General features: G+C 40.9%; 1 protein-coding gene across 8 annotated transcripts in view; it reads right to left on the bottom strand.

Moving 5' to 3' along the window:
- myo16 (myosin XVI) overlaps positions 1-19,593 on the bottom strand; it is a 101,478-nt gene that overhangs the window by 36,459 nt on the left and 45,426 nt on the right. For all 8 annotated transcript variants that reach the window (XR_015720782.1, XR_015720783.1, XM_087853101.1 and 5 more), the window contains 13 exons: positions 17,487-17,562; positions 15,504-15,654; positions 15,240-15,390; positions 14,646-14,756; positions 11,950-12,015; positions 10,766-10,893; positions 8,207-8,312; positions 6,997-7,114; positions 6,379-6,526; positions 6,015-6,132; positions 2,732-2,849; positions 2,004-2,075; positions 580-721 (listed from right to left, as the gene is read on the bottom strand). Coding sequence is in view for 6 of the 8 variants with exons in the window: in XM_087853101.1 (XP_087709227.1) it covers positions 580-721; positions 2,004-2,075; positions 2,732-2,849; positions 6,015-6,132; positions 6,379-6,526; positions 6,997-7,114; positions 8,207-8,312; positions 10,766-10,893; positions 11,950-12,015; positions 14,646-14,756; positions 15,240-15,390; positions 15,504-15,654; positions 17,487-17,562 (1,505 nt within the window). In the remaining 2 variants the exon portion in view is untranslated. The remainder of the gene's footprint in view (positions 1-579; positions 722-2,003; positions 2,076-2,731; positions 2,850-6,014; positions 6,133-6,378; positions 6,527-6,996; positions 7,115-8,206; positions 8,313-10,765; positions 10,894-11,949; positions 12,016-14,645; positions 14,757-15,239; positions 15,391-15,503; positions 15,655-17,486; positions 17,563-19,593) is intronic.

Here is a 19,593-nt window from a genome sequence, read left to right on the forward strand (position 1 = left end):
TTCCCGAGTCAACATGAGAAAAGTGTTGCTTATGTCACTAACGAGACATTTCATTCTATTGTGTCTGCGCGCGTGCGTGTGTGCGCGTGTATGCGCATGTGTGGGCAATAAAATCTGAAAGGGGTGTGCCACGAGTGTGTGGCTGACAAATTTATTACATTCTGTGGCTGGTGTGTAAACAAGGCAGCTCACAAACACATTCCAGAAGATCTAGCGCAGGTTATCAGAGTGTGATAAGGCTTCACAACATCAACAACACCAAGGATCCTATGTCCTTCACCTGGGTGTGTGTGAACGCAAGTTGTTTTTTGTGTGTATTTGAGGCCTCCATTTAAAAAAAAGAGCCTTGGATGTGTCCTCCATCTCTAACCTGTTGGTTCAATACACAGATTTTAGTCTACAAGTTTATTTAAATGTTTATCTCTGCTCTAAACTAAGGATTACTTTACAGTATTAGTGTTAGTCACTCCAGTTTACACAAATGAGTGATTGCTTTTGGAAATCTGTCATTTCAAAGGTTTTTATTGTGGTGTGTCGCGGAAACACATCTAGACACAGACACCACACACCACTCTATACCTGATGGTGTCATCTTGTCCCTGAAGGTAGTCGTTGATATTGTTGACCAGATAACTGAAGAGGCGCCCGTAGATGGCTTTGGCAAGCTGGTCCCTGTACTGCTCTGACATCTCTACTGTGTGACGCCGAGTGATCACATCACCTGCACAAAGGCACAAAATACAGTTTCTGGTATTTGACAGATGGGGTTTTTACACTTTTCTTTCTTTAAAAGGTTAAATCTCCTTAGGGCTATGAATACTACTAGTGGTGTAACGGATCACGGTTGATTCGTAATCCGAACTGATCCCACTCCACGGTTCGGCACGCACGTGATCCGAAGATTCGAAAAAGAAGAAAAAAAAGTATGCGTATGGTGGCGTGGTGGGTCTATCAAGCGATAGTTATGGTCAGTGCTAGCGGTCCAAGTGGAGGAGCAGAGGAGTTTACGGTATTTAAGCAGCCCTTTGCTGCCCAATCCGACCGGGCTAAAGCTAATACAAAAGCTATTGGGGTGTTTAGCTGCAGACGGGAGGCCGTATTCCGTTGTGCAAGACAAGGGGTTTAAACTATGATGCTTGAGCCACGCCATGATATCCCGTTGCGCGTCCACTTTAGTGGCAAGCATGTATGAACAGGAAAAGATTTAAGTTATGGCTGAACTGTCCCAGGCATCTTCTGTTGCCCTAACTACTACAAATGGGTGGATCTCCAGGGCAATGGAAAGCTATGTGACCATGACAGCTCATTATATCACAGCGGAGTGCGATATAATGAACGTTGTATTATTGTAGGGTCTACCTTACAATATAAAGCGCCTTGAGGGGATTGTTGTTGTGATTTGGCGCTGTATAAATAAAACTGAATTGAATTGAGTGGTAGATACAAAAACTGTACTGCCCTATATTGTACCATTATTTTTTTTTAATAATTGCGTGGAATGAGTTTTGAGTTGAATGTTTTTAACAGGCAAAAAATACTTCTATAGTAAATGTTAAAATTTTGTGTTTTTTCTTTTTTTGCTGATTCGAAAATTGATCCAATCCGTGACTTTTGATCCGTTGCACCACTAAATACTACTTATCTCTCTATGCCCTCTCTCTTGAGGACTCCAAAGACAGTCCCAGGATAGAAGAGATATACAGATTTTTGACATATTAACAGAAAACCCTTCAAATTTGAGGCCTACATCAGGGATATTCTGTAAGGGGTATTTCCCAAGCATGGTCTGGGTCAATTTATCCCTTTGGGGGAAGGACCATTGTAAAGCCATAGTAAAGTTATTTTGGGTGATTATTTGATTGTGCGCTGAAGCATTTCCATCCTGATGAATGTGGTCTCTTCAAGGATGACAATGCCCCTTATCCATATGGTACCACGGCTCACTGAAAGGTTGGATGAAAATAATGCGAATCATGCACAAGAAAAGGCTGATAAAGCAATACCTTTGAAATACTGAACATCAGAGGTGAGGGCGGTGCTTAAGTCACTGGAGGATACCAGCAATAATCCAGAAACTGTTGCAAGGAAGAAAAAGAGAGAGGGAGCAAGGAAGAGGCAAAGTAAATGACAGTGACACAGTGACAGGTTAAAAAAGCATCAAAATAACGCCATTAAATGTAAACCGAGCATCAGAAAGATAGGGATGATAACATCCCAGAGCCCACTGCTCTGATGATGATATCACACTGACAGCATAACAGCCTGAACTCTGCTAAAGCTCATTCCCGTTTAACCGATCGATGAAGCTGGCAGCAATTAGTCATCATTGGATTTCTGAGCAGAACCCATCAACAAGCAGCAAAAACAGGTGACAGCAACCCTTCGCTGACATCACTAGCCGTAACAATACATCTCCAAGGTAACAATGTCTCCTTCCCGATCAGGTGCTGATGTGATTTGTTTACATCAAACATGTGCTAGCCCTGTCCCTGATGACGGAGAAATCTGTACATGTACATTTCGTTTTCAGTGTGGATACCAAACAGGAAACTGCCTGGCCTTCAGCTATTGCTGGCAAGCTGCCAAGAAGACTACTCTAAGGGAGGATGAGGGAGGCACTCTGACAGCAAGGTAAATAGAATGAGTTAGTGAGATCCACCCCTCCTCCATTGCCTAGTTCCACCTCCTCTAAGGGTGGAAATGTGGCCCTGGTGATGGCATAAGCACTGACCTCTCTCCAGCAGCTGCAGGTCGGAAGGGAAGGCTGTGTCAGCATCTGTCAGTGCTGTGAAACGCAGGTCCCCGATATGGAGCACAGCAGAAAGCAGCGTAAATACTGTGTCAACCTCCTAGCAGCGAAAGAGAGAGAGAGACAGGAGAAAGTTGAGAGAATATGATATTAACTACAATCTTTAACTACTAATTAAAAACTATATGAAACGGTTATCAAATCCAACCTTTTTCAGAGGGACATGAGTCTTTATTTGATGTCAACTTCATGATCCTAGTGATCCTTCTAACAAGCACACGGAGCCAAAGCCTTATTAAGTTCAGTCCTCTTTGCCTCAGACCTCCAATTAATCTCACTTCTATAATTCAGTGGCCAGGTTCGCTCATTACCTTGATCCCTGGTGGTGAAGATAGTGTGGAATAAACGTGCTAGTTTTTTTTATTTTAAGGTATGCATAAATCAACAGCTTAAAAATGCTGCCCTTAAATTAAGCGCACATCCTGTTATGTCTGTGCTGTGTATCCTCTAGCTTCAGCCCCACTTCAAACAGTTTCATGCTGCACACCACACTCATTTTAAAAAACAAACAATCTCTTTTCAGATCAGCATATCATCACCAGTTAAAAAGTAATCTCTATCCTTAACGAAGCGCCTGAAAATGTGTATCACATGACCATTTATACATGTAGGCAGTTGGCGTATGATCAAATATAGAATTTGATTGGATAGCGATCTGGCAGCATAGAAAAAAAGGGTAGCAATGTCTGTCATTTGTAAGCATTTGTAATCAAGGTTGACGGCTGTGTGACAAATGAGCGAACAACACAAACTGTCAATGCACGATTGTTTCCAAAAGTTTCAGCGTCTACCTGTCCAGCCTGAGGGCAATACCAACGTATTTTAGATTTAAAGCATCCACCTCTTGCTACTGTTATGAGTCACTCTCTGAATCACTCTCTGACTTTGAAAAATGCTGCTGATTGTCTGGACTGACTGGAGCAGCATGGAGATTTTGGAAATGATGCAGACACCTACATTCACTTCCAGTGTTCAGTCATTTCAGCATGCAAATCAAAGTAGAATACATTGCGTTAATTCACATGCACATTGTATGATAATTCCACCATGAGCTGTTAGTTCAGCATAGAGATGATAAACGGTAAGTAAAAGATGTTTATTTTACTGATGTATGCTTATGGTTAGGGTTAGGGTTACTGCTGGTCTCACAGCATATGGTTGTCTAACAAATATCGCTCACTTTGTGCTACACGTATGCCGATATGACAATGTATGAACAGAACACCGTATTGAATCACGTCACAAAACTTAAGCCAAGAAGCACTTTAATTCTGTCTGTCTGAGCGCTGCTATACCACTGCTCAGCTGCTACTCATGTGTTCACACGATCGTCCTCCAAAGAAATATCTGGTTTTACTTTCTGTTCTTCTTCTTTAGAGTCTTATATAAGCAAGCAACGTGTGACTCCTGTTTATGCCAACAGATACTGAGTGTGCATGTATAGTCATGTATAGATATGTGTTTACAGGCATGTTAGTACACAGTGAGGTTGTTCCTGAAGCAGTTGCCTTAATGGAAACCACTTTCATTTTAAAATGTTTTTATTTTAATTTAATTTAAACATACTAGAACATGTGTGGTTGTGGTTTGGAATGGAATCCTGGAGGTTTGAAATAATTTTGCTTTTTTTAATGTTTATTTTCTTTTAGCAGCAATGATAGCGCTGAGAGTATGGGTAATATTTGGGAGATATAAAAAGACTGGCCTATACGCTGTTTTCATTATCTTTGTCTCTTTTTTGCTAACAAGCAAAATGCAAAATGCAAATAAACAGCACAAATATCAGGAAATTCAACAGTTATGATTCAGAGGTCCTCCTAACTCGATTCACCCGCTTCTCTTCCTCTGTGCCCTTGAGTAGAGGACGCTTAATGGAATACCCCATTAAACAATGCACTGAATCTCTGAGAGGGGGATGTCTGAGTTTGAGGATGTGTGCTTGTGTACATGCAAATATGTCTGCGAGTGTACTCTTTCCAGGCAGGATATTGGAGCTGATATCTCTGAGATAAACAAGCATTAGTCTCTGTCTGACACTCTATACATGGAAAGACCCTTCCGCTTAGGGAGCAGAAGAAAGAGAGCAGGGGAGAGAAAAGGCGCTGCGGGGAGCGTTAATGACAGTTGACCTTTGGTTCTGGACTGGGAGCCATCCCCTGATGAGAGCTTAGACAGAGACCAATGGGGGGTCTATCACTTCCCTCCTACTACCCCACCCCTTCTTCTGTCCCTTGGTCCTTCGCTTATCCAGAGGACAGTAATGCCCTCTGATAATACCACTATCTATTGCTCTATCCCTCTGTCCCTTATGCCTTGTCTGTGACTGCTACTGAATTAAAAGGTGAGATGATGGTCACTCAGTGCTGATAGATGCTGACTGGAATCTAAGTATAGAACCTGATAATGGGCTGGGAGCACAGCTGGTGGTGGACAGGACGGACTGTACCAGTGACCACTGCACGCACTCTGTAAGCATAAATCAATGTCTCCTCGACTATTCAATTCTATTCAATCCAGGTTTATTTATATAGCGCCAAAACACAACAACAGTCATCTCAAGGTGCTTGATACTGAGAGGCAGAGACCCCACAATAGAAAACCCCAATGACCCTCTATTAACAGGCAGTTTGCAAAGGTGGAAAGGAAAAACTTGATTTTCACAAGAAGAAACCTCAGATACAGGCTCAGGGAGGGGCAGCCATGTGCTATGACAGAATGGGGTGTGTTTGGTCACATACATTTCATGCTTTCTGTAGACAGATGCTTCATGAAATTTTTCAAGGATTTTAACTGCAAATACACAAATTTTTGGTGCTTGGCGGCCCTCTTTATCCCTCAATTCATTATTTCATGCAATCAAGAATCAAGCTACTTGTATCTTTTTCATTATTTAACAGGAATAACAGGATATCTGTTTGAAATATTTCACCTTACAGATGAACCAAAGCCAGACGGTTAATTCTACTCGCAAAGTATGATGAACCGGAAGGTTCAGCCTACAGTTTTAGGTCCGCCTAAAGCCCTTGGAGTTCCATCGCCTGGTTTCAGGCAGCTGCATTCTCAGAAAAGAAAATCTGATGTAATATCTCATCAGTGACCTGTGTGGCTTGTGCCTTCAAGGCCTGTGACACGACAACGTTTATTTCTCCCTGCTGTCAGTAACCTTTGGCTCAACACCATGCTGTGCAGCTGTGCAAATCAATACCTGCTTGTTGAAGCTGAGGGCTCGCAGGGCTTGTTTGACTGCTGCAAGATGTTCTCTACTCTGGGTAGAGGCTGTAGCTACTGGAGGGTTCTCCCCTGGAAGTCTTCCGCTAATATACCTGCAGTACGGACGGAAAAACACAACCTATAGTGAAGGATACTCATAAAATAAAGCTATTTTTAATAAGTGACACATATTATTTTTATGGACAGGACACCATATATGCGTGTATTATATCAAGGCTTGTGTGAACTGTAGCTTGTGAGATCAAAATTTTTAGCAGCAACATAACCGACAGTCATTTTTACAACGTATTAAATCATTTAGTAATATAGAACATATAAAGCCCGTGACAGCTGCATACCTATGAGCCAAGACGTTGTTGAGGTAAAGTGCACTCTTCTCCTCAGCTGAAAGGCCCTCAGCCATCAAATAGAAGATTTTGAAGCTGTGTTGTTGAGCAGGCAGGTGGACTAGACGGGACTTCTCCAGCATATAGGTGTATACATGGGCTTAAACATTAAATTGTGATCATAATTCAGTAACAGGGGAGTCCAAATCCCTTTTTTACAATGGCAGTTGTGAAAAATGTAAATCTGTGGCCACTACTGAAAGACCAGTCGACAGGTATCAAATAAACTGGAGTAAAAGAAAAAAAAAAGGTGATTCACATAAAAAGAAACAGACATATAGGATTTTGCTGCCCTCTGCTGGTGTGCAACTGATCTTGAAGAAAGTGGATTTAATAGTAGAGTATCTTAATCACAAATACAGTGGCTGAGAATGTGAAAACAATGGAAATTTACTCTGTTATTTTGACAAGAATTTTAATATTCAAGAATAAATGTGTGGAACAAAAATGGTAAATATTTTATTTTGTGTGAATCGAATCAGAACAGAGACATTCTGATTGAAGTTTTTTTGTTTTGGTACGTGCAACAGAGTCACATCCAGCACTATGGCTGTGTGAAATGCAGGTTACCTCTGAGTGGTGTCTTCCTCTTATCACAGTATTGGATTGTCAGCAGCTTGATAAAGCGGCTTGAGTTGCTGTTCCTCTGGGTCTTAGCGTGGCCAAAGGCTTCCAGTACACAGTTGACCTGCATTTCCCATCAATCATATGACATTATGGTCTCTTAGAATTCCTTTATTATCTCTATATATCTATTACTTACTTAAAGCCCTGCTTCCACTTTATACCACTAGATGTCAGTGTACATCCATTATTTGAGCACTCAAAACAGCATGCTACCAGAATTATAAGAGCAAGCTGACCCAGATATTAACTGCATAACGATGACTTCATCCAAACCCAGGACTCCCAGGCTACATGCTGTTTTGTTACACATAGTTACATGACTGACAAACTAACTGGAAGACGGAGTGAGTGCAGCTCAGGTGCCTCACATTTTAAACGCCTTCAACAAATCTGAACCACAGCAACTGGAAACACAACAAGAATCTGAATCCTTCACGAGGTGAAGGCTTTCGCCTTTCAGGACACTTAATTCCTGAACTTGCTTAGAAGCTTTTATGTTTCAGTAAAAAAACAAACAAAACTTCAGTACATATATATTTTTTGTCTATCTGTCTTATCTCTTCTTTGGCATTCTTAGCTGTAGCCTCTCCAGATTCACAAGAACATATCCTATTAAGGGCATGTGATCATTAGTGCTCTACAGTCATTTTTTTAAACAATCCCTCTTCAGGCTGTAAGTGTTTATGATGCCATCAAAGAGTTTATTAATGCGCAAATGGTTTATCTGACAAATGAAGAGCTAACAAGCAGAGAAGAAAAGACTACAGTACTGTGATATGCTAATCCATACACTTATTATTTCCCCTGCCACAGCGACAGAGGAACAGTAGGATATATTCACACAGTTATGAGCACTGCTTCGCTGTGTGCTATGTTATTTTGGAGGAGTTTTTTTTAAATCACAGGGACTGCAGGAAAAAGAAGTAATAAGCACAGTGAGACATAAGCATCAGGAAAACGCACAAACATTAAGTTTGTCAGTGGATTAGTATGGCAGCATTTTGCCGTTGCGAAAAACAAATGATACATGACTGCTTAGTCACACATGCAGCACATGGTCCTTCGTTATGACAGGCTGCAGGACACCCAACCTGCTGACTGACTGAAGTGTAAAAGAAAAGAAAAGCTTGTAGACAGATAAGTCCTAACTTACATGTTTCATTCTGGGCTCTAGCATAAAGCCTTTGGTGTTGGAGCGGGCTGTCAGGTGTCTCACTATGTGCTTGCACGCCTCTGTTTTTCCAGAGCCACTCTCGCCACTATGGAACCAAAGGGAGAGACAAAAGATGCAGATTTAAAGTCATTTATATCTCTGGTGGTACTAATAATAAAATAATTAATATTATTACTGCTTTTCAGGGCACAAGCTGATGGCTGGACGTACTCCTTCGGATGATCTGATATCCTCGAGTTGGTGTTGTTCCCAGATCATCATGAAAATGTTGTTCCAGGTTCAACATTGCAAGTGACCAATCACATTATTGTGACGTTATTCTTTTGCGCACCAACCCATTTGTGCATTTATGAAATTCCAATGTTGCAAGGACAATATCAATTCTGCTTAGCGTTTATTAAAGGGTTAGGGTTAGGGTTAGGGTCCGTTGATCGGCGGACAAAGGCGGTTTCTCGCAGCTTAAGTACAGTTTTTTGTTTTACGCCGGTTTTTCCCGAAGTCGCAAAAGTATGACATCACAACATTCTGATTGATCACTTGCAATGTTGATCCTGGAACAACCTTTAGTATGATGATCTGGGAACGACACCAACACGAGGATATCAGGTTGTGCTACTCCTTCAGGGCTTTCTAGCAGAGAGCAGACTTTGTGGTTCCATCATTTACAGCAGGTCATCCAGTTCATGAAGCAGCAAAGCATCCCCAGATCATCACACTACAACCACCATGTTTGGATGATGTTCTTTTTATTAAATGCTGTTTGTTTTTTACTACTTTCATGTCTTCCGTCCACAGAATATTTTCTAAAAATGTGAAAATATGTGAGACGAGCCTCCCATGAACGAGCCTCCCATGAATGACATCCCATGGATGCCATTTTTGCCCAGTCTCTTTCTTATTGTTCATTCATGAATTCTTGACTGAGATAAGTGAGGCCTGCAGTTCTTTAGATGTTGTTCTGAGTTCTTTTGTGACCTCCTGGATGAGTCGTTGATGCACTCTTAGAATAATTTTGTTAGGCCGTCTACTCCTGGGAAGGTTCACTGCTGTTCCAGCTTCTCTCCATTTGTAAATAATGGCTCTCACCGTGTTTCACTGGAGTCCCAAAGCCTTAGAAATAGCTTTGCAACTCTTTCCAGACTGATAGATGTCAATGACTGCTTCTCATCTGTCCTTGCGTTTCTTCAGATTGTGTCATTATGTGTTATTTTTTGAGATCTTTTAGCCTTCTTCACTTTATCATTTATTTAAGTGATTTCTTGATTCAAAAGGTCTGGCAGTAATTAGGGTTGAGTGACAAGCGATCTATCCATCTCGTGTATTTAAATGGGATTTTCTTTCTTTTTTTTTTTTACAACAAATGAAAACAGAAAGAGTAATGGGAGCAACTTAACCTTTGTGATACACTGCTGTGTATGTGCCTTGGAAGAATAAGTATGACTTATTAGTCATCAAATTTCTACCTATTGACGTCATCCCTTTAGGGATTCCCTCCCATTAAATTCATAATCTGTTCTTTCAATAACGTTGCTCCACTGAGTCCCCCTTTTCGCACCACTAAGGTCACAACTTATCTGGCAGTGAGGTCCTGTTTTTAATTTTCTGTTGAGTGGATATTAAGTCTGACATAAGGTACCTCTACAGTACATGCACTGACACTCTCCGACATGCAGAGAGTTGCGACCCATATAGTAACACCAAGCAGATGGCTCGAGAAGGTCAGAAGCTTGTACTAATGACCGCAGTGTGCTGTATTACAGTTTGTCTATGTGTACGTGTGTCCCTTTGTTTCCTACTAACAACAGTGCTGAGTGTTAAGTTCAACGCTCTTTTCGCTTGTCTTTTCATTTACCAGTTTTTATTAGATTTCAAGGGCATTTTGTTAGAACACTTGCCTCGGGGGATCTTGGAGACTGATTGCCAATAAATGTGTATAAGTGTGTCTGTGCTTCGGAGCGTGTGCGTGCATGTGTGTACTTCAAGAAACAAGAAGAACCACAGTGAAACAGAAAGCTTGAACAAAAGCAAAACAAGAAGAGAAATGATAAAGGAAAGGACTGAGGGGACAAAGGATGCGTGTACATGTGAACAGTGCAAAGTTACTACGGCTCCGTGTGTGTGTGGGGGTGTGCATGTGAGTGAGATGGATAGCCTATGGCGAGGGTGCATTAAGTCTCTGCCAGATTGGTTACAACTCAGCAGGAATGTCACTGGAGAGTCGGAACAGGATTTAATTGCAATCAGGGAGCTGCCTGAGTCCAGTCGAGGACAAAGAACAAGACGCCGCATTGCTCCCAGTAAACATACATCGTAGTGTGAACACTGAACAAGCCTACAGCTCAGCTCAGGCTGAGAGCTATTAACCTCTCAGGGAGTGCTAAACAGGTGCGTGGCAGAGGGGTGCATACAACCAGGTGGCCGCTTTAACTTTCCCTCACTATTATTCCCGCAGTCATTCAACTTTAGGGACTTTTTATGTTACATTATCCTGAAGCAGACCATTCAGTGACTGTACAAATGAATGAGCAGCAGGTGTACCTCAAGATGAAACACTGCGGGCGTTTCTCCTGCTGCATCATGTGATAAGCTCTTTCTGCTGAGGAGAAGATGTGAGGCGGCAGAGAAGAGCAAAGGCGACCCGTGGAGCTCAGGTACAACTGACTGACCTGAGGAAGAGAAGATGTTACATAAAACGGACACAAACATGGCCTAGCTAAGAGATAAGGATTCAGTTTCACCAAAACAGAGAAACCATACTGGGTATCACCTTCTGTGTGTGACTGTAATTGTGTATCAACTTCACAAAGAAGCGGTCTTTTACCATCCTGTTTAAGTCATTAGAATCTGTAGTTTTACACTACAATAATATTTATCAAAACCAAAATGAAAAACTGAAAAAAAATCCAAGAGGGATAAATAAGAAAACTTCTAGTTGTAACTATATGTCTCTGAGAGTATCTGTCCTATTAAACTGCGAGCCGACTGTAATGTCACAATGTGTGCCCTGTGCCAGTGTTAGTGGCTGTGGCAAAGGGGGATGGTTTTTGGACCACCAGACCAGAGGAGGTGACAGACGGCCAGCAGATCACACATGTTGTGACATATGTCCTTCTTACACTAGCTCCTCCCTGCCCCCTCACATCCTCTCAGCTGGGTATAGATGCCTGGAGTGAATCCAGACAGAGGCAAGAACGGGACAGCCAGAGAGGGGCTTGGCTTCATTCTGTCAGGGTAGCAGAAGATCCATGAAACCCCTCCTGGGATCCACATGGGCAAGCCTCTACCTGGCAGAAAGTCAGCTATTTCAAAATGAGCTAAGTGCTATTTAAAATAAACCAAAACCCTCTTTATTATGATTGGGCTCACATGTTAATAAAGAACTAAAGACCCATTACTGACATGCTTCTCTACTGGTTTATCGTATATATGCTCTTTTTTTAAGGTGAGAGGTAGCGTGTATGCGTGTGCCTGAGTGCTTCTCTTTTCCGTGGCTGATGCACAGTCAGCCTTACGCAGGGTAACTGACAGGAAGACTGCATTATTTATCAACTACAAGGTCCATTTTATCTGCTTATTCCCTGCTTATTGTACTGCATACATGCCCCGTTTATCATAAACTTCCATAAGCATAGTATGTAGTTTGTCAAATATAAAGCCATGAATTTCAAGCGTGAGGCCAAATATGTGCACATACCTGTAAGGTCACTCAAATGCATTCTTACCAAAGTGGAATAGATGGGCAGCTCCTTGTTTGGATTGACCAGCAGAAGGATGTGGCCAATGTAAGTCTAGAAAAGAGCAGATAATACACGTAAGTCATCTTCACTAAAGCAACAAGTTCATTCAGTGTTATAAAATATATCTTTGATGGACCATTTTGACACAAATAGGCTGACACCGCTTAAAATTACTCTCAACCTGCCTAAAGCCAACACTGACCTAGAAATAAAAGTGCTGTCCCACTCTGTCCTTACCAGCTACATTAACTGTGTGGGCATTTTCCATTGCTATAAGGTAATGTTAATGTCGTGGAAGAGAAAGGTCAAGCAGGGACCTCCAGCAATAACCCCCGTAATGACCTTTCTCTAATAAAGACAACAAATCTGTCCTCTCACAGGCAAACCCTGAATCTATCTAGATAAAAAAAAACACCAGCTCCAAATTTCTGACCCCTTGCACTAAACTGCTAACCCTCTGTTCCAGACAAAGAGTCCTGGAGGCTGTTTGAAAGCTAAGACTCTGTTGTTCCCTAATAGAGTACGGGCTAACATTGTGTAACATGCTGCTCTGACCTAAGAACATGGCTTCAGTTTAATGACTTGAACACATTCCCAATTCTTGAAGACACAGAGCAAAATTTACAATATGTTCTTCATGTGTTTTTTCATTAAGTGTTTAAAACTTTCTATAGTTTTTTTTTTTTTTACCAGCTAACTCTGTTGTTTAATCTCATGACATGCTTGTCAATAACCAGAGTCTTCTGTTCTGTATTTCTTCAGTTCCTTGCCACTCTCATCGGGGGTTTAGCAGTGGAATGGCAGAAGGCAGTGACAGCTCATCAAAGCCCCATCTCTGACCACCCTGCTAGGCACATATGGAGCCCTCGGTGCCTTTGTTCTTGCCTTCATCATATCTCGGCCGGTTTCACCTTCTTTCTAAAAACTCAAACTACTTCGTACATAATATCAAGTGCATACGGACGAAATATAATGAACGGGAATAAAACGTCTCTTATTTTTCTCATCAACTTTATGTTTAAAGCCAGTCAAGCTAGCGTTTGCTTCCTTGAGGGGTTTAAGAATATCTTAGTTGCATATAAAAAGAAACACAATGAATGACTGTTTCTTGTGCAACTCTACAATATTAACATAGGTATGCTCCCATATTATTGTGATAGTTGCACATTTAAATCTAGGGCACCTCCTGTACCCAGCTTTCAATATTCTGAATTCCAATTGTTTCTCTTTTCTTCATCCACCGCTTGCACTCCCTTTCACTGTCATCTCCTCATCCTCGTCTCCCGCTGTGACTAACCCTAATGTCTGTGGCCCATCTGGGTTTCGATAATAACAGACTATCACTGCCTCTTCACAGCGAAGAGAGCGCACTGATAGCTCCACATTGATCTGGTTCCAGTCTTTATAGAGCTCCATCCCTGTGGAGCTGGAGTGGAGTTTTAAAGGAAAGGGCTATAAAACAGAGATACAAAATGGACCAATTGTTGGAGATGAAGGCATTTTACTTCTAATTTTTTTCTCCCAATCGATCTAAATGGTATCGATTTCGCAGTTGTCATGTGTCTCAGTATGTGTGTTGGAATGGGATACGACCCTTACACCCACAAAGAGCCGGAACAGATAAGGGAAATGATTCAGCTTAAAAATTATAGTCTCATGTACAGATTACTGAAACACCTGATTGTGTTGAATGTTATTGTGTAGTACTGTGCAAAAGTCTTAAGCAACTCCTCATTTCTTTATATTTTGCTTCGAAGGAGCCAGATATTCTTGTAATGTCTTCAAGTGATCTTGAACAATAGTTCTCTGAAGGTTTTCAGAGTTTTTCATTTGACATTAGCCAGCTTTTTCCACTTGTTTTCATTCCATTTTCAGATTAATATCTATATTACGAAGTGTCAGTCCTAAAAAACAATCTACAACCGATGCAAAGTGTCTGAAAGTCTGAACCTATTTCCCATTTTCAATGCAAAATATAAAGAAATGAGAGGTGGCTCAAGAACCGTGTTTATTATGTTTTAAATCATTTAAACTCTACTGATCATTCCCCACTTTTAAGCATTTAAAACAGAAGTAAAAGTGCATTTGTAGGTCCGAGTTTACAAACTGTGAATTCAAATGAATTTACCAGTCCTGTATACTGGTGTCACAGCATTAAGATGGTGTAGTTGGTTGTCCTTTGTTTTATGCAGTGAGCACAGTAAATCTTTCACTTCAACGTTTTAGCAGTTTTTGACTGTTTGACATTGACTGTAGACTGTAGGTCTACAGAAAATATCGTCATGCTTTGACTATACAGCAATATTTGTTGGTTTTGTTCTTCTCTGAATTTGTAAAAATTAATACAGAATATAAAAAAACATAAAATAATCTACATTATAGTGTTCAGAGTCTGTGATGCACTGTGCGTGGTGTTTATATGTGTATACTGTACATGCATATATGCTTAAGGGAAGGTGACTGTAGAGCCCATGGGTATAAAAAATTAGTGATGTGATCCAAACACCTAGAAAATTACCAGGGTATAAAACACACTCCATAACAAATAAACAACTAGATGTCATTGTTAAGCCCATGAGAGCATGTGTTTGTCAGTGCTCTCTGTGTGCTCTAGGCTCTAATGAATGTTTAATGTTGAGTGGAATTCATTCTTAAGTAGCACAAGGACAGACGAGTCTTACGTAGATTTGGTCGTTGCCAAAACGTTTCTGCATCTCGTAGAGGAGGCTGCTGTCAGTCAGCTCACTGAGGGACGCCAGATCGTCATTGGGTGCCGGAGGCATCAGTTTCACCTGAAGAAAATACACTTAGTTTAATGCAAACTCTCACAGTGGTCTCAGAAAGGATGAAAGGGCTGAAAAGATAACTTGAGGATTTACAATGGCCTTGGGTCTCAAATGCTTAATTTTGGAGCTATCTATTCTTAAAATGGCGTGAATAGACAACAGAGAGGATGGATAATGTTTGAAATGTATTTATTTGTGACTGTTTTATTTGAAATTTGAAAAGAAAAACATAATTTGACACATGCAACGTCATGATGTCAAATTTCAGAGTTTTGTAAACAACATGCAAGTAAACCCTGTGCTTCATATAACTATGTACAAGTCTGTGTGCTTTATTTGTTTATATTTTTCTTCTCCTTGAGGACAAATAAACTGTCTTTATGGAACTTTCTTTCTTCTGTCTTGCGTAAACCCCTCTGGACTTTTTGGGATTTTCTGTGTACTTACTGTCTTACTCTGATTTTTGCAGCATGTAAGATTACAAGGTACCTGCTCCAGTTTGCTGGCTCCAGAGCCAAAGGGGCTATCTAGGCCATTATCCTGAGAGGGTTGTCGCCTCAGTGCTCCAGCTGCCTCTCTGAACATGGCACATTTCTCCAGCAGACTGTCCCGCTTAGCGATTGGGATACCCAGGGGGTTCCTGTATAGGGTGGCATAGAAGATGGTTAGGCAATAAGGTGAACTAGAGCAAAAGAGAAAAAAAAGGTTTATAATATGTGACAATGTTTGTGATTTTGAAAAATGTGAACCCACAAGTTCTTGACAGGGGTGTTGAGGTCATGTGAACCACTATCATAGCGCTGGTCAGTGGAGGGCAAAGGAGCAGAGGGGTCCTTCAGCCTCTGCTGCCAGCTCTCTTCTGCATTCAGCAGCATATCTGCTATGGGCTCTGACACTGCAATATCTAATGACATGAAATAAAATATGAGATAAATTATTATGGAATCTGAAATTCACAGAGGCATGTTTAATTCAATAGATACAAATTTTAAAATGTCAGATTTGTACGTTCTAGTTCTATCATCTAAGAGGCTAAAGACACTGAGAGTTTAATGATGTTGTTCAAAAGACTGTAAGGGTCACACCACTCCACAGGTACACCTTTTTGTTCTCTTCCCAAGCTTAACCCTGGAGAACCCATGGGGTCAAATTTGACCCCATGGGTTCTCCAGGGTTAAACCTCCTTTAAAATTTGTGCGAATGAGTGTTCACTGGTGGAGAATACACTCTGTGGATCAATGCAACCGTGCTTCAGATGAAGGAGTTAAGATCGTTTTTTTGTAATGAGGTCTAAGAGGGTACGAGGGATTGGAATGGCTTGAAGCTGTCTTTTTATTTCTGTGTAGACACTCATCTCTTGTTCTGACTTTCTTTCGTCATTTGGAGGGGTGTGGGGCTCTGGACCCTGAGTCTCATTCTCTAAGGGCTTGTCTCACTTCTTTTCTAAGACTGCATGCTAGAAGGGGTATCGACTAAGACCCAAGTGAGGCAGTCAGAGTAGTGATTACACCATGGGAGTAAGTGGTAAGAGGCAGAAATGACATTTTATCCCACAATTTAGCAGTTAGGAGGTAAATCCAAAGTCCACATACAAAAAACATATCATCACTACGACACAACGAATTATTAAGATTTCTAAACACGCTCACAGGATAGTATCCCAGTGGTTCTTTGCTCTTCAACAGCATTAGTAACATTGATCTGGATCATCAGCCAGTAATGGCTTCAACTCTAAAATTACAGGTTTTTTAATGTAAGGCCTCAATCTCACAGGCCCAAAGGCCGGTTAGCAATCTCCTGACAAAAATTCTTATTCCCCAACCAGTTGGCAAGTGGTTGCTAGTAGTGGCTGACTCTCACTGGGTGAAATCGGAAATATGGGTCCTGCATCCAACACCTCATTGTGATTGGTTGGTAACATGCTTGCATGGAAACATTCACTATTTACTCTTCGAAATAGTGGGAGGGAAACCAGAAATGGAGAAAACCCATCTTCAAAATAAAAGTTGAACCTCACAGCTATAACCAACACATTTAGAAAAGTACAACTGTTCATTCAACAGTGTGAGATTTGGATTCAAGGACACAACTATAAGAGCAAACGTCAAAACATTCCTTCATAGGAAAGATCAGATGTAACATGACAACAAAATTCATCAGATTTTGGTGAGCTAGACGACCACAGCAAATGAGTCGCATCGTTTTCAAGCTCATCATTAAACCACTGCGTGACGCCTCTTCCCCTGTGGATGGAGAATTGTCACCCAGGAAATGTTCACTTCTATAGTAGTGAACCAAATGTGCTCAACGGTTAATTGTCTCTGTTGATTCTATTATTACTGCAGCATGCTAACACCCAATTATTCTGCTGAAAAGACAAAAAACAAACAAACAAAACATGCTTTTGATAATAATATGCTACCTCTATGCCCATTAGCAAATGATTTCCACCGGTGGTATATAATTACTGCTACCAACCAAATTTAATCAGGACAAAAAATGTTTTGTGTTTAGCACAGGGTGTCATTGTTTTCTTTTTGTGCATGCCTCTTTGTTTTATATCATCACAGTGACTGTTAATGCTTTTGAATGGGCTGAGTTGAATAAGACAAAATTTATGCCCCTACTTCTTTTCGCATCATTACCTCCCACTCTCTCAAATGTGTTTGCCCATTCCCGCTGCCACTTCTGTGTGTGTTTCTAGGCACACGTGTATATTTGTGTGAAATACGTTACCGTAGGGCTTGTCTTGGTTGCAGTTCAGCAGAGTCGGGTTCGCGCCATGCCTTAGGAGCTGGCTAACAATGCTTGTCTGTAAGAGATGGGACAAACACAACCATTTTCCATTAAAACCTAGAAAAACATGTCATTGCAGATCTGTACATCCTCCTGTACAAGGTCACGGGAGATGAGGCGGTTATACCCACATTTATATTTACCGTGAAGAGAAGAGTGGGTATGCAAATGTAGTACAGTTTACCGAGACACAGACTTAGAATTTCAAGCAACTCGCAGATGTTACACACGGCATATGTCACACATCACAAGTCTACACAAGTGTTGCCTCTGACCGAAGAGATGCTTTAATAATGAGCCCATCTCCCATTACATGTCACAGTGAAAGAACCCCATAGCTGTCTACTATCATTTCTGCACAGAGCAACTGTCTCTTTCACCACCCGTCTTTGCTCACAAAGTGTGATGCACAGCTTGATATGAATAAAGTATTTTGGATTAGTATACAGCAGGTATTTTTAGTGGGACTCAAATGACTGGAAAGAAGGATTAAATTTTTCACTCCAACGTGGGAGAGATGCAATGAGTTTAAGGACAGCTCCATTTAACTCTAACATAACAAGCGCTGTTAAAAGAGAGCACTTTACATTTTTATGCAGCAATAACTGTAATAATGTTCTAACTAAAGGTTACCATCCAGCAAAACTACCAATAAACAGAAAGTGTCCTTTAGTGAGAACAAAATATTTAAATGTTCCAATTCCAAAAAAAACCTTGGGATGCTGTGTAAAATACAAATAAAAACAGAATGATTTATAAGACTCATAAACCCACAGATAGATAATAGAGCCTTAGAATAATATCAAATGTTTAAAGTGAGAAAATGTAAAGCTTTTAAATGAGCTTTGGCCCAGAGAAGACATCAGTGTTTCTGAATCATGCTCACATTTGGTTTCTTCTTCGCGATGATAGGGCTTTAACCTGCATTTGTGGATAGCACTTTGAACAGTGTTCACAGACTGTTCCTGAAGCCCTGAGATTTCCATTACAAAATCGTGCCTGTTTTTAATGCTGTGCAGTCTGAGGGGCTGAAGATCACGGGCATCCAATACCGATTTACAGCCTTGTTCCTTGCACCCAGAGCTTTCTCCAAATCCTCTAAATCCTCTGATGATATTATGTACTGTAGATTAGGAGATATTCATGAGACAATTATGAGTCTCTACAATTTTACATTGAGGAACATTACTCTGAAATTGTTCCACAATTTAAAGACACATTTTTTATTGATCTGTGAATGTCTTCCCATTTTGCACAGTGTTGAAACTTTTAGACCTCTACTTTGTAAAGAAAAGAAAAGAAATCAATAACAAGGCCCTCCATACATTTTACACATCAAGGTTAGTTTTGTAAGCTTATAAAGGCAGTTGTGTTTTGTGTCCTGCAAGGCCAGAGGAGGTTTCCAAGTCTGGGGATTGTCCTGGGAACAACAATGTGGAAAGAGTCTGACAAATGACACAATCAAATTGCGATTTACCAAAGGTCAGGATATCTTGGTCTCTGGAGTGCTGATGTTTATCATTTTATTCAATACTACTGCCCAACTTCATGCATCTCCAATACCAAATGTACCAACATACTTTTCTGTAAGTCACAGTTCACATTTCAGATTCTTTGAAGTACTGCATAGCAACAAGACATCATCAAAGTACATGGGGGAGTGACTCAGCACATTCTGTTGACTTGCGCTGACCCATGTCAACAGCTGTTCAGCAATCAGTTTACAGCGTCTCTATTGTACACAAACGCCGTCAGCGACACTCGCACTCTATAAATACTGACAGCTCGTCAGCAGCACCACGAGATCTGAACTCCTGAGTGGGTCAAAGATTAAAGGAGCACTACGAAATGGCTATCAGTACACGGCGGTTCAGCAGGGACAAGGCAAACTCAGTGGTGATGTAGATTCCCACAGACAGAGTAGTTTTGGGCCCAAATGTCTCTTTAATATTTGTCACACATTGCAAAAGCTGACATTAACATTAAAGTCCTTCAGAAAAATGAACCTGTTATATAAAATCATGCTGCTGCTATATTTCCACAGCCT

Source organism: Neolamprologus brichardi, chromosome 16 (genome assembly GCF_056152115.1).
Source record: "Neolamprologus brichardi isolate AB-2024 chromosome 16, ASM5615211v1, whole genome shotgun sequence".
NCBI classification, from domain to species: domain Eukaryota; kingdom Metazoa; phylum Chordata; class Actinopteri; order Cichliformes; family Cichlidae; genus Neolamprologus; species Neolamprologus brichardi.